The sequence below is a fragment of the Microcaecilia unicolor genome, chromosome 1 (genome assembly GCF_901765095.1).
Source record: "Microcaecilia unicolor chromosome 1, aMicUni1.1, whole genome shotgun sequence".
Classification (NCBI taxonomy): Eukaryota; Metazoa; Chordata; class Amphibia; order Gymnophiona; family Siphonopidae; genus Microcaecilia; species Microcaecilia unicolor.
Genome location: NC_044031.1, coordinates 705803862 through 705819531, shown reverse-complemented (window position 1 = coordinate 705819531; position 15670 = coordinate 705803862). Strand labels below are relative to the sequence as shown.

The following is a 15670-nucleotide window of genomic DNA, read 5'->3' as shown; positions in this document are numbered from 1 at the left end:
CCGTCGTTCTGCGAAATGAGAGTCGGAAAACACTCCAATCTCCACGGTTCTTCGGAGGACAACTCCAGAAGAAGAGGGAACCAGATCTGACGGGGCCAAAAGGGCGCTATCAGAATCATGGTGCCGCGGTCTTGCTTGAGCTTCAGTAAGGTCTTCCCCACCAAAGGTATGGGAGGATAAGCATACAGGAGGCCGGTCCCCCAATGAAGGAGAAAGGCATCTGACGCTAGCCTGCCGTGTGTCTGAAGTCTGGAACAGAACAGAGGCAGCTTGTGGTTAGTCTGAGAGGCGAAAAGATCCACCGAGGGGGTGCCCCACTCTCGGAAGATCTTGCGTACCACTCTGGAATGGAGCGACCACTCGTGCGGTTGCATGACTCTGCTCAGTCTGTCGGCCAGACTGTTGTTTACGCCTGCCAGGTACGTGGCTTGGAGAAGCATGCCGAACCGACACGCCCAACGCCACATACCGACGGCTTCCTGACACAGGGGGCGAGATCCGGTGCCCCCCTGCTTGTTGACGTAATACATTGCAACCTGATTGTCTGTCCGAATTTGGATAATTTGGCAGGACAGCCGATCTCTGAAAGCCTTCAGTGCGTTCCAGATCGCTCGGAGCTCCAGGAGGTTGATCTGCAGATCCTTTTCCTGGAGGGACCACAGACCCTGGGTGTGAAGCCCATCGACATGGGCTCCCCACCCCAGGCGAGATGCATCCGTCGTCAGCACTTTCGTGGGCTGCGGAATTTGGAATGGACGTCCCAGGGTCAAATTGGTCCGTATGGTCCACCAGAGCAGTGAAGTGCGGCAACTGGTGGAGAGGCGGATGACATCCTCTAGATTCCCGGTGGCTTGGAACCACTGGGAAGCTAGGGTCCATTGAGCAGATCTCATATGAAGACGAGCCATGGGAGTCACATGAACTGTGGAGGCCATATGACCCAGAAGTCTCAACATCTGCCAAGCTGTGATCTGCTGAGACGCTCTGGTCTGCGAAGCCAGGGCCAAGAGATTGGTGGCCCTCGCTTCGGGAAGGTAGGCCTGAGCCATCTGGGAATTCAGCAGCGCTCCTATGAATTCCAGAGACTGAGTTGGCTGGAGATGGGACTTTGGGTAATTTATCACAAACCCCAGCCGCTCCAGAAGTTGAATAGTGCACTGCATGGACCGGAGGGCTCCTGCCTCCGAGGTGTTCTTGACCAGCCAATCGTCGAGATATGGGAACACGTGCACTCCCAGCTTGCGTAGGTAGGCCGCTACCACCACGAGGCACTTTGTAAACACTCGTGGGGCAGAGGCGAGCCCAAAGGGCAGCACACAATACTGAAAGTGCCATGCGCCCAGGCGGAATCTGAGATACTGTCTGTGAGCTGGCAGTATCGGGATGTGAGTGTATGCGTCCTTTAAATCCAGGGAACATAGCCAATCGTTTTTCTGAATCATTGGCAGAAGGGTGCCCAAGGAAAGCATCCTGAACTTTTCTTTGACCAGGAATTTGTTCAGGCCTCTCAGGTCTAGGATGGGACGCATCCCCCCTGTTTTCTTTCCACAAGGAAGTACCTGGAATAGAATCCCTGCCCTTCCTGCCCGGGTGGTACGGGCTCGACCGCATTGGCGCTGAGAAGGGCGGAGAGTTCCTCTGCAAGTACCTGCTTGTGATGGGAGCTGAAAGACTGAGCTCCCGGAGGACAATTTGGAGGCAGGGAGGCCAAATTCAGGGCGTATCCGTACCGCACTATTTGGAGAACCCACTGGTCGGAGGTTATGAGAGGCCACCTTTGGTGAAAGAATTTTAACCTCCCTCCGACCGGCAGGTCGTCCGGTACGGACACTTGTAGGGCGGCTATGTTCCCATGGATCCAGTCAAAAGCCCGTCCCCGGCTTTTGCTGTGGAGGCGCAGGGGGCTGCTTAGGCGCACGCTGTTGACGGGAACGAGCGCGCTGGGGCTGTCCCTGTGCCTGACGAGGCCTTCGGGCCGGCTGGTTGTACCTACGCTTCGCAAAAGAATAGGGTGCAGCCTGCCGAGCCCGGGAAAAACGCCCGCCCGAGGGGGCGGGTGCTGAAGGCGCCCGGTGGGAGAGCTTGTCGAGAGCGGTTTCCCGCTGATGCAGTTGGTCAACCATCTGCTCGACCTTCTCGCCAAAAATATTATCCCCCCGGCAAGGGACGTCAGCCAGTCTCTGCTGGGTGCGGTTGTCCAGGTCAGAGGCACGCAGCCATGAGAGCCTGCGCATCACTATACCTTGGGCCGCAGCACGAGATGCCACGTCACAGGTGTCAAAAATCCCCCTGGACAGGAACTTTCTGCACGCCTTCAGCTGCCTGACCACCTCCTGATAAGGCCTGGACTGCTCCGGCGGGAGCTTATCGACCAGGTCCGCCAGCTGTTGCACATTGGTCCGCATGTGGATGCTCATATAGAGCAGGTAAGATTGGATGCGGGTCACGAGCATGGAGGATTGGTAGGCCTTCCTCCCAAATGAGTCCAGAGTGCGAGACTCCCGCCCCGGGGGCGCCGAGGCGGTATCCCTCGAACTCCGTGCCCTCTTGAGAGCAGAATCCACGACCGCTGAGTCATGGGGCAACTGGGGCCGCATGAGCTCTGGGTCAGAGTGGATCCTGTACTGGGACTCTGCTTTCTTGGGAATGGTGGGGTTAGTTAGTGGTCGCACCCAGTTCCGAAGCAGCGTCTCCTTCAGGACATTGTGCAGCGGTACCGTGGAGGACTCTCTAGGTGGTGATGGATAGTCGAGGACCTCGAGCATCTCGGCCCTCGGCTCTTCCACAGAGACCACGGGGAAGGGAATGCTTATAGACATATCCCGCACAAAAGAGGCAAAGGAGAGACTCTCAGGAGGTGAGAGCTTCCTCTCCGGTGAAGGCGTGGGGTCCGAGGGAAGGCCCGTAGACTCCTCTGAGGAGAAATATCTAGGGTCCTCCTCTTCCCCCCACGAGTCCTCATCCTCGGTATCGGACATTAGCTCATGTAGCTGAGTCCTGTACCGGGCCCGGCTCGACGTCGAGGCACCGAGGTCTCGGTGTCGTCGAGCGGTGGACTCCCGCGCCGGCGGGGACGGAGCTCCCTCCATCGACGTCGACGGGGACTCCACCTGCGTGGCGGTCGAGACCGGCACCGCAAGCGACGGCGGTGTCGACAGCCCCGGCGCCGGGCTAGAGCTCGCCGGCGCCACAGTCATCGGCGCCGAGGGCGCAAGCACCCCCGGCGCCGGCACAGCCTGGCGCATCAGCCCTTCCAGGATCCCCGGAAGGATGGCTCTGAGGCACTCGTCCAGGCCCGCTGCCGGGAAAGGCGGTGGGGCCGGTAAGGGTGTCGGTGCCAGAAGCTGCTGGGGGCCAGGAGACGGCACCGAGGTGCCGGAACCCCGACGCGTCGGTACCTCCACCACCGACGGAGATCTCTCCTCTCTGCGATGACGCTTCGGCGTCGAGTCCTCTCCAGGGTGCACCGAGGGCTCCCGGTGACGGCGCTTCTTATCTTTTTTCCGGTGCACGTCACCGGCGCCGGAGGGCATGGAGGAGGAGGAGGTCGATCCCCCTCGGTCTCGAGGTACCGGGTCCGACAGGGTTCGGTCCCGTGGCTCACGAGCTGAGGGAGTGACCGGGGCCGACTGCCCACGCGGCCTCTCAACCCCACTCTCACCGGCGGACCGGCGGGCCGACGGGACCTGTTCTCCTGGGGTCGCTGCCATCGGTGCCGATGTCTCGGGCATCGATACCGGTACCGAAGAACCAGCCTTTGATACCGATGCCGTCGAGGTCGACGTCGAGGGGCCGGCGCAAGTTCCAAAAAGACGGTCCCGCAGAACTTGCCTCGCAACCTGAGTCCGTTTCCGGAGACCGAGACACAAAGCGCACGACTTGAGATTGTGCTCCGGCCCGAGGCACCAAGCGTGGGTGTCGGTCTGCGAGATCGGCCGGCCGCAGCGACCACACTTTTTAAATCCACTCGGGACCTTCGAGGACATCGACGGAAAAATCGCGTCGGCGAAGTCAAAGTCGGCAATGGTGGCTAAAATCACACCACGAAAAAATCACTCGACCAAGCGGCCACTAGGCCGCAACGTGGCGTCCCCGCTAGTAAGCGAGGGAAAAAGGGAACGCGTGCTCCACACGCGCGAAAAATTTCTTTTTTTTTTTTTTTAAAAACAATACAAACAAGATGAGAGGAAACCGAACGGGAATCCAAGCAACGATCCGCGTAAACGCGGTCGAAAATCCGGCGGCTGAACAGAGAGAGAGGCGATTGCACAACTCTCTCAGTCGCGGAAAAAAAGTAACTGGCGGGAGCGGTCGCGCACGGGCGGGAAGGCGGCCGCGCATGCGCGGTGGGCGTGGCCTGCGTGCCGACCGTCCCGCGAAGCTTCTTCCGGTTGGTGGGGGCTGCCGCGGACGTCAACCCAGTCGTGAGAACAAGCAGCCTGCTTGTCCTCGGAGAACCTCAGTATGCCACCCTACTGAAGAATAGGGTACATTATTTTGAGCAATAGAGTATATTACTGTACAATACTGCCCCCAAAATGAAGGAAAAAAAAAAAATTTACACACCAACAAAAAATGAAAAACCCCATAAATACAGGAGACTAAACAAAATTTGGTCTGTACACCCTAACACCAACTACACTGTCAGTGTTAATGCAAGCAATGAGAATTCTCTGTATGGCTTAAAAAATATAATAGTTTTAGAAAATGCACAAGTGCAGGAATTTAAAAAAAAACAAACAAACAAACATGTATCTACTCACCTCAGGGCAGTTGACATTTCCTGCTAGAAAAAAAACACCAAATACCCCTAGATCAAGATGGCAGCACTGGCACAATCAACAAGCAGAGCTCACACGCAGTGCCATGGAGAAATCTCAAAAGAGGGGCAGAAGAAATGGCAGATAGCCAATTTATAGCACATCAAACACTCCTACAGCCAAAATGCAACAAGAAGGGCAGCACCAGAACACTGCACCCCCCCCCCCCCCTCCCCACGCACTCCCACACCCAGAGTCAGAGGAAAGGAGCAGAAAAGTGTCTTGGAGCCTGGAAAAACAGAAGGATGGCTGAGGGGGAAGAAGAGTGAGGGATAAAGAGAGCAAGGTTTTTGCCTGAGATTTTCTTTTCTTTGGTTGGGGGGGGGGGAGTAGTTGAGAGAACTGCCCGTAATTTGCAAGGTGTCTGGGTGGGTGATGTACGTTCTCCAGGGAAGAAAGGCATTTACCATTTACTTCTATCATCCCACCCCTAGATCCAATTACTGGGGAAGGGGAATAGTACAATGGTGAATGCATTCCTGCAGTCAGTCATGAAATGCCTTTTAAACCCTGCAGTTGTATAAACACAGCTTTGATAAAAGTTAAAATTAAATCTAATGTTATACACGACAGAATGGTCCTGTTTTACAAAAATGTGTTTATGTACAGCTTAAGCTACAGACCCACAAAGTAAATCAGATCTGGTATTTCTTGCAGTCAAATTCTGCTGAATACATTACAAAAGTTGATGTTCCCTGCTTATTCGTTAGAGGCCATGATAATAGATTAGTAATCAATAAATTCTGTATTAGAACACACTACCGTGCCTTAATAGGAACTCATACATTTATAAGTTAATGTACAATGTGGTAAGGTAGTAAATTTATGGTCACAAATCATCTTAGCAGTCATTTTAATGTATTTATTTATTTGTTGTATTTGTACCCCACATTTTCCCACCTATTTGCAGGCTCAATGTGGCTTACAAAGTACTGTCAAAAGCGTTTGCCCAGTCGGTGGATAACAAATACAAAGTTGTATAGTGATTGTATGAGGTATAAGTGGAGGGTCGGAATGGATGAAGATTGCGTGATGTCCTGTTCGATCATAGTCATGCTGAGTTGGTAGGTGAAGAGGGTTACGTGGGGCCTTTTTGAAGAGGTTGGTTTTTAGTGATTTCCTGAAGTTCAAGTGGTCGTGGAGTAGTTTCAATGGAGATACCATTGTCAAAGCTTCCACTACAAACACAGTTCATAATTTATTTATTTTATTTATTTATTGCATTTGTATCCCACATTTTCCCACCTCTTTGCAGGCTCAACGTGGCTCACAATGTGTCATTATTGGTAGATAGTAGATTAGGAGATAACAGTTAGTGTTACATAAAGAATAGCATAATCGAAATGTAAACAATATAAGTAGTAAACAGTACTGATAATAGGTACGGTGGAGATGCCATAGAAATTTAAACAAGCAGATCTAAGCAAAAACATTGTTAATAGGTAGGTTGCGATGTATTACATTTATAGTTGCTGCTTTTATTGGTATGCTTTGTTGAATAGGTGGGTCTTCAGGGATTTGCGAAAGTTAGTTAGTTCATAAGTAGTTTTTAAGCTGCGTGGCAATGCGTTCCACAAATGTGTACTCAGGTAAGAGAAGTTTGACGCATGCATTAGTTTGTATTTTAGGCCTTTACAACTAGGGAAGTGAAGATTAAGGAATGTGCGGGATGACTTTTTAGCGTTCCTGGGTGACAGATCTACCAGATCTGACATGTAGGCTGGGGCATTTCCGTGGATGATTTTATGAACTAGAGAGCATACCTTGAACGTGATGCGTTCTTTAAGTGGAATCCAGTGTAATTTCTCCCTCAGGGGCTTAGCACTTTCATATTTTGTTTTTCCGTATATGAGTCTAGCTGCGGTACTCTGGGCAGTTTGCAGTCTCTAGATGATTTGCTCCTTACAGCCAGCGTAGAGTGCACTGCAGTAGTCTAAGTGACTAAGCACAAATGATTGTACCAGGTTGCGAAAGATGGTCCCTGGGAAGAAAGGTCTTATCCGTTTTAGTTTCCACATTGAATAGAACATCTTTTTAGTTGTATTTTTCACATGACTTTCAAGTGTAAGATGTAGATCGATGGTAACTCCAAGAATTTTCAGTGTGTCCGATACGGGAAGGGATAGTTTTGGTGTGTTTATGGTGGTGAATTTGCTCGTGTTATGCTGTGAGGTGAGTATAAGGCATTGCGTTTTTGCTGCGTTAAGTTTCAGCTGAAATGCATCTGCCCATGAATGCATGATATGGAAACCTTGATTGATGTCATTGGTAATTTCCGTTAAATCGTGTTTAAACAGGATGTAGATCATTACTTCATCTTTGTATATGTATGGATTGAGGTTTTGGTTGGATAATAGTTTGGCAACTACGTGGATCTCGCTGCATAAGTTTTGCATTTAACAAAAACTTTCCACTAAAAATCATCATATACAGTAAATTTCCTTAAAGAGGACAAATTCCCTATGTTTACATAAGTACATAAGTAATGCCACACTGGGAAAAGACCAAGGGTCCATCGAGCCCAGCATCCTGTCCACGACAGCGGCCAATCCAGGCCAAGGGCACCTGGCAAGCTTCCCAAACATACAAACATTCTATACATGTTATTCCCGGAATTGTAGATTTTTCCCAAGTCCATTTAGTAGCGGTTTATGGACTTGTCCTTTAGGAAACCATCTAACCCCCTTTTAAACTCTGCTAAGCTAACCGCCTTCACCACGTTCTCCGGCAACAAATTCCGGAGTTTAATTACGCGTTGGGTGAAGAAAAATTTTCTCCGTTTTAAATTTACTACACAGTAGTTTAATCGCATGCCCCCTAGTCCTAGTATTTTTGGAAAGCGTGAACAGACGCTTCACATCCACACACCCACTCCACTCATATATCATGTCTCCCCTCAGCCGTCTCTTCTCCAAGCTGAAAAGCCCTAGCCTCCTTAGTCTTTCTTCATAGGGAAATCGCCCCATCCCCGCTATCATTTTAGTTCCCCTTTGCTGCACCTTTTCCAATTCCACTATATCTTTCTTGAGATGCGGTGACCAGAATTGAACACAATACTCAAGGTGCGGTCGCACCATGGAGCGATATAACGGCATTATAACATTCTCACACCTGTTTTCCATACCTTTCCTAATAATACCCAACATTCTATTCGCTTTCCTAGCCGCAGCAGCACACTGAGCAGAAGGTTTCAGTGTATTATCGACGACGACACCCAGATCCCTTTCTTGGTCCATAACTCCTAACGTGGAACCTTGCATGACATAGCTATAATTCGGGTTCTTTTTTCCACATGCATCACCTTGCACTTGCTACTACTACTACTATTTAGCATTTCTATAGCGCTACAAGGCGTACGCAGCGCTGCACAAACATAGAAGAAAGACAGTCCCTGCTCAAAGAGCTTACAATCTAATAGACAAAAAATAAAGTAAGCAAATCAAATCAATTAATGTGTACAGGAAGGAGGAGAGGAGGGTAGGTGGAGGTGAGTGGTTACAAGGGTTACGAGTCAAAAGCAATGTTAAAGAGGTGAGCTTTCAGTCTAGATTTAAAAGTGGCCAAGGATGGGGCAAGACGTAGGGGCTCAGGAAGTTTATTCCAGGCGTAGGGTGCAGCGAGACAGAAGGCGCGAAGTCTGGAGTTGGCAGTAGTGGAGAAGGGAACAGATAAGAAGGATTTATCCATGGAGCGGAGTGCACGGGAAGGGGTGTAGGGAAGGACGAGTGTGGAGAGATACTGGGGAGCAGCAGAGTGACTACATTTATAGGTTAGTAGAAGAAGTTTGAACAGGATGCAAAAACGGATAGGGAGCCAGTGAAGCGACGAGGAGAGGGGTAGTATGAGTAAAGCGACCCTGGCGGAAGACGAGACGGGCAGCAGAGTTTTGAACCGATTGGAGAGGGGAGAGGTGACTAAGTGGGAGGCCAGCAAGAAGCAGATTGCAGTAGTCTAAACGAGAGGTAACAAGAGTGTGGATGAGGGTTTTGGTAGAGTGCTCGGAAAGAAAGGGGCGGATTTTACGGATGTCGTAAAGAAAGAAACGACAGGTCTTGGCGGTCTGCTGGATATGAGCAGAGAAGGAGAGAGAAGAGTCAAAGGTGACCCCAAGGTTTCGAGCTGAGGAGACAGGGAGAATGAGAGAACCATCAACAGAAATAGAAAACAGGGGGAGTGGGGAGGTGGGTTTGGGGGGAAAAATGAGAAGCTCGGTTTTGGTCATGTTTAGTTTCAGGTGGCGTTGAGACATCCAGACAGCAATGTCAGGACAAGCACGCTGAAACTTTGGTTTGGATGCAAGGTGAGATATCAGGGGTAGAAAGGTAGATTTGGGAGTCATCAGCATAGAGATGGTAGGAAAAGCCATGGGATGAGATTAATGAACCAAGGGAAGAAGTGTAGATAGAAAAGAGAAGGGGACCAAGAACAGAACCCTGAGGTATGCCGACAGGCAAAGGGATAGAAGTAGAAGAGGATCCACCAGAGTGAACACTAAAGGTGCAGAGGGAGAGGTAGGAAGAGAACCAGGAAAGGACAGAGCCCTGGAATCCAAGTGAGTACAGGGTATCGAGAAGTATGCTGTGATCAACAGTGTCAAAAGCAGCGGAAAGATCAAGAAAAATGAGGATGGAATATTGACCTCTGGATTTAGCCAGTAATAGGTCACTGGAGACTTTAGTAAGCGCAGTTTCGGTTGAGTGGAGAGGGCGAAAACCAGATTGTAGTGGGTGAAGAATAGCATGTGAGGAGAGAAAATCAAGGCAGCGGTGGTGAACAGCACGCTCAAGTAATTTGGAGAGAAAAGGGAGGAGGGAGATGGGTCGGTAATTAGAGGGACAAGTAGGGTCGAGTGAAGGCATCTGCCATTTAGTCGCCCAGTCTCCCAGTCTCGTAAGGTCCTTCTGTAATTTTTCAAATTATGAACCTTAACAAAAACTAATGTTGAACTACACAGCTTACTCCTGTGTGTATTTTGTGCAAAAAAAATAATAAATTCTACACAATATATGAAAATTCTGGTGTCAAATAATGCAATGTAATCAGTTTGAATATTTTTATTTTACAATGCAATAGAGAAAGTTACTACTCAAAAACTATATATACATGTCAAAGATTTTGAGCGATGCATCAGTAGTTCAGTATATGAATTTAAGATTTTCTTGAATTTAAAACAGAATAAAACATTGCCTTACTTGTAGTAGCTGACTTTGAACTTGTTATTTCTCCAACAAAGATTGGCTCATCATCATCATCATCATCATCATCTATAATTTCAACTACTTTTGATTTCCTCTGCCATGGCTCTAGTTCTTCCTCTTCACATTCCATAAAGAGTTCTGCCATTTTAATCCTAGATAAGTTTAAAAAAGAAAAATAAAAAAAAATAGAAAGACTAGTGCGTATGGAAGAATCAAATAAGGCCAAATTTAAAAACTACATAACTGCTAACCCCTTTGTGTTAAACAATAAGATATGCGTAAACAGCTGTTGCTATTTCTATTTCAGATTTAAAGCCTTTGCAAGCCACCAGATGATGTCCAAAAAGCTGTTTACAGCAATTTATAAAAAATACAGATACGATAATCTAATACATACCCATCTAAAATGTAAAAAAACAATGCAAAAAATAAAACAGTAAACATTAAAGTCCAATTCCAAGATTCCCACAAACCCAGCCATTCCAAAAACAACTAAAAACAGGCAACCCAAATTTCCATCTTCCCAAGTTGCTGAACTGAGACCACAAACTTCTTTTAAGTTCCTCCTGTCTCCCCCTCCCGCCCCCTCCCCCCCCAAAAAAAATGCTTCCCCCACCAATGCTGCTTCCTCTCCAGTAGTGTTTCACATAGCACTCAAATTTGAAATGCCATTGATAAATTTCATCATATCCATTCATTTCCGAAGCTCACTGCTCTATGGTCAACATACATAGGTTAGGCTAGTCTAGTTTGACATATTTATTTTATTTATTTATTGCATTTGTATCCCACATTTTCCCACCTCTTTGCAGGCTCAATGTGGCTTACAATACATCATGTGTAGTGGGAATATGCTAAAAAATAGACATTTAGCAGAAATAGGTAAGCAAATAGTACTATCTCTAAACACAGTTCCCCTATATCCCTGTATTTAGGGAGAGCAGATGGATATTTTGATGCAGACTTCTCCATATTTCATTTGCTAATTCCCATTTATCAATCTAAGGGGTAATTTTAACTGCATGTACAGGTAAAAAGCATGCATGCAATCTACTGGATTTTCAAAGTTAAGTGTGCCATCTATTTTGACTATTAAAATTACATCAGGAAAACTATGTGCTCATGTTTATACCTGTTCTTTGGTATCTACAAATTTTCTAGGGTCAATTATGCAGGGACTCTTGAATTTTCAAAACCATGCGTGTAATTAACAAACCCCAGTGAAAGTGAAATTATGCTTAACCTAATCATTTTCTTTCCTCAAATCCTTCCAGACAAATCCTGTCAACATGGTATATAACCTCTTCCTTCTAGCAGATTGAGGCAGATTAAAACTGTTAATCTTCCCCATTTAGGCTGGCACCAGCTGGGAAGCCAATCAGTACTGTAGTATCACAACTCCTCTGTTTACCTCACCCCACACTTTTTCTTTTGGTGGCCTTGGTGACAGTCCATTTTACCTCCATTTACCAAATATCAGCATTTTGTCCATCCCCTGGAGGTGTGTGGTTCCCTAGACTGGTCCGAGAAGACTCAAGGAAATAAAATTATCAGGTGACCCTAATTTCACCTTTTAAATCATCCTGCCAAACCAGTCCAGACAATGTGAATGTCCCAGGGTCACCCTTTAATTGGGAAGGAAAAGCTTATAATGGGGTTTCAAATTTCTGCACCAAAGCTAACCCTTCTCTCAAGCTTGAATTATCTACGCAATAATGCTTTAAGAACAAATGCAGGCTAGCCCAACTTGCTACCCTGCAGATGTTTTCCGGTGAAATGGTACTGAATTCCACCTAGGACAGGGGTGGGCAACCTGCAGCCCAACAACAAATTTTATACAGCCTGCATACAGATCTTCCCTCTCCCTTCTGGTCCTGAGGGACCAAAGAAAACTACTTGACCCAGGTCGCTCAGAACCAGAAATTAACTTCAGTGCAGAGGAAACTTGGCACTACATGCACAAGGGCCCTGCTGGTCAACATGTATGAAATGCATCAGAGGGGACGGGACCAGCAGGGATGTGGCTCCAAGGCTCCTCTATACAAAAGTTAATTGCTGGTACTGTGACCTGGATTGGACGCTGTTGGAAACAGGATGCTGCGCTCGTTGGACCTTTGGTCTTCCCAGTATGGCAATACTTATGTAATGAGCAAGCTGGCCAGGTACTTTTCTTCAGTCCCATGGAACCAGAAGGGTAAAGGGAGACCTGCTTGCACGAAGAAGGAAGATCTACTTGCAGTGAGTGAGGCATCCTAGGCCAGGGTAATGCTGGAATCAGGGAAGGAGAGGAGACAGAGAGGAACTGGGGCACATGGATCGTGAGGCACAGATGAGAGGGGAACCAGAAAACACATTTTCGGGGCGAGGAACTGGGGAACATGAACTGTGGGGCAAGAAAGAGAGGAGAACCGCTGTACATGGATTGTGGGGCAGGTCGATGAAAGGGGGAAGGAAGGAGAGTGATGCAGGAGACCACTGAGAGGGAAGGAAGGAGACAGATTCTGGAGACCATGGGATGAGGAAGGCTGATAGAGAACAAGAGAAATGAAGGAGACCATATAGAAACATGACGGCAAATAAAGGCCAAATGGCATATCGTCTGCCCATCCTCCGTAACCACTAGCTCTTCCTTTTTATGTGGGCAAAAGAATTTAATGTGGGGAGGAAATTTTATATGGGGGCAGTTTTTTTTTTTAATTTCAATATTTATTAACTTTTATGGAATAGGCAAATTCATACTTATTTCAACCCTGGTAACAAATATCCAAAGTACATTAAACCTCATGGAGATAGTCAACTATAAACATGAAGATATGTTCCCCCTCCATCTCCCCTCCCCCCCCGTTCTACCAACACTCTTGCTCCCCCTCCCCCCAACTTCCATTAACTAGAGAGTACCGAACATCCCATCTGAACACCTCTCAACTCCTTCCCCTCTTTGATCTCCACCCCCTCCCTCACCAGCTCTCAATCCTTAGGAGCCACTGGGTAAGCTGACTACTCGTTCCCAGTCAAGAAATCTTCTGTGTTCCATTTCCCTTAAAACACTAAGTCTGTGTGTCCAATCATGAATCATCAGGCCCTCTATATTCTTCACACTAAGCCACAGATTTTCCCATTTGGGACATTTCCCTCCCGGTCTCCAACCCAAGAGGCATGTCTTAGGTGTCCAATGAACCCTAATACTTTCTCCCTGTGCTTGTAATCTTGTTAAAATTTGCTTTAAAAAAAAAAATCTAAAATTTGGGGCAGTCCCACCAGATAGGTTTCAGAGAATTCCTTTCTTGGGGGGGGGGGGGGCTATTTTATGAAGAGAGGCTGAGAAGGCTAGGGCTTGGAGAAGAGACGGCTGAGGGGAGATATGATAGAAGTGTATAAAATGAGTGGAATGGATCGGGTGGATGTGAAGCGACTGTTCACGCTATCCAAAAATACTAGGACTAGAGGGCATGAGTTGAAGCTACAGTGTGGTAAATTTAAAACGAATCGGAGAAAATTTTTCTTCACCCAACGTGTAATTAGACTCTGGAATTCGTTGCCGGAGAACGTGGTACGGGCGGTTAGCTTGACGGAGTTTAAAAAGGGGTTAGATAGATTCCTAAAGGACAAGTCCATAGACCGCTATTAAATGGACTTGGAAAAATTCCGCATTTTTAGGTATAACTTGTCTGGAATGTTTTTACGTTTGGGGAGCGTGCCAGGTGCCCTTGACCTGGATTGGCCACTGTCGGTGACAGGATGCTGGGCTAGATGGACCTTTGGTCTTTCCCAGTATGGCACTACTTATGTACTTAGGGGAGGAACTTTTATGTATGTGTCCCCCTAGGGATGGTGCTGACATTCATAAAGCTCTCTATGTAAAAGGTTGCCCACCCCGGCCTAGGATGCCTGAGCTTTTGCAGATTGGGCTTTTAATTCTTGCAGCACTCTGTGGCCACCAACTATTTAGGCTGCTAAGAAAGCTAGATGAAACAAACAATCCACATCTTTGAGAAAGCCTTGCCTTTCGTTGGTCCTACCCTTTGCATGAATAGTTGGCCTTTCTTCCTGAATGGATCTGTTGCTTCCAAGTAACATTGTAGCAGTCTTTCGTCCAGTTGAAGAATGTGACTGCGGTCCACTAATTCTCCTCTTAAACGTTGGCAACACTACTGTTTGATTTTGGAACAAGTAAAGAACCAAGCAAAATGACAGTCTGGACATTTGGATATAAGCTACGGCATACAGCTCAGACACTATCCTAGCCAAGCATATAGCTATCAAAAACACCACATGTGCTAGCTATTTGAGGGCTCAAAGGGAGGAAGCTGGTGCCTTAAGTACTACATTTAAATCCCAGGGAAGAAGCATGGCAGGCTGAGATGCTTTATGCCCTTCAAAAAAACAAACTGTCTCGGTGTACTGTTTCAAATATTCTCTATATCCTCACATAGGTTATGGTCACAACTGATTTAATATACCTATTTCTGGCTTTTGGTAGTGTAAAGGATGTTAAGATAGTGACTATCCCTTCTTTATAAATCTCAATCTCAAAGACCAGGTTTTACATGCATATAGGGCCAGGTCTTGATTGCATGTAATGATCTTAAGGAGGCCAAACAGGCAGAAAAGGAGACAGCAAAAGCCAGAAAGTTGCTTGGGTGAATAGGGAGAGGAATGGTTAGCAAGAAAACAGAGGGTATAGTGCCTCTGTATAAATTTCTGGTAAGACCCCATGTAGAGTACTGTATACCTTCAAAAATATGTAACAAGATGGAGCCTGTCCAGAGAACTACTAAAATAGTCAGCTTTGTCAAAATGTAAGGGACTGACAAAGATCTCAATATGTATACTTTGAGGGAAAGGAAGGAAAGGTGATATGACAGACATTTAAATACCTCAATGGCAAAAGTGAATAGGAGGCGACTCTCTTCACTAGAAAGGAAGTTCTGAAATGAGGGAGTCTAGGATGAAGGGGAAAGACAATAGACTCAGGAGTAGTCTAAGGAAACACTTTTGCATGGAACAGCCTCCCAATGGAGGTAATGGAGACAGCCTGCATCCAGGGCCACCAAGAGACTGGGCCGGGCCCGGGGCAAGGCCGCCCCCGAGGTCGCCGCCGCTGCTACCCCCTCCAACCACCCCCCCTCCGTCCGCCACCGGGCCGGGCCCCCTGCATTGAAATCACAGCACCTCTCACCTGCGTGGTGAAAGCAATGCAGACAGATTGCCCCCCTATGGGCCTCCTTCCCTCCTTGTTACCAACCTCGCGGAAGTTACGTCAGACGAGGGCGGGACACAGGGATAGGAGACCCAAAGGGAGGCGATTCTGCTGCCTGCAGCGCTTCACACGGAGGTGAGAGGCGCTGTGATTTCAATGCAGGGGGTCCAGCCCGGTGGCAGACGGTCGACGACGGTGGGCGGGTGGGACTGCGGTGCTGGGCCCCCCCTTGGACGCCTGGGCCCGGGGAATTTTGTCCCCCCTGCCCACCCCTCTCGGCGGCTATGCCTGTATCTGAATTCAGAGGAGCAAGCACATTGGGATGTTAAGGAATAAGAAGGGATAAAAGATGGTATGGATTGGATAGGCTATATGGTCTTCATATCCTGTCATTTTCTACGTTTCTATAACACAAAATTGTTCAGTTGTTAAAATGGCTGAGGTTTGTAAAG

At 47.7% G+C, this 15670-nt stretch overlaps 1 protein-coding gene across 1 annotated transcript in view; it reads right to left on the bottom strand.

Annotated features, from left to right (window-relative positions):
• ZNF280D (zinc finger protein 280D) overlaps positions 1 to 15670 on the bottom strand; it is a 434133-nt gene that overhangs the window by 365291 nt on the left and 53172 nt on the right. The window contains 1 exon segment of the mRNA XM_030189034.1: positions 10013 to 10170. Within this exon segment, the coding sequence (XP_030044894.1) occupies positions 10013 to 10163 (151 nt within the window). The 5' untranslated portion in view covers positions 10164 to 10170.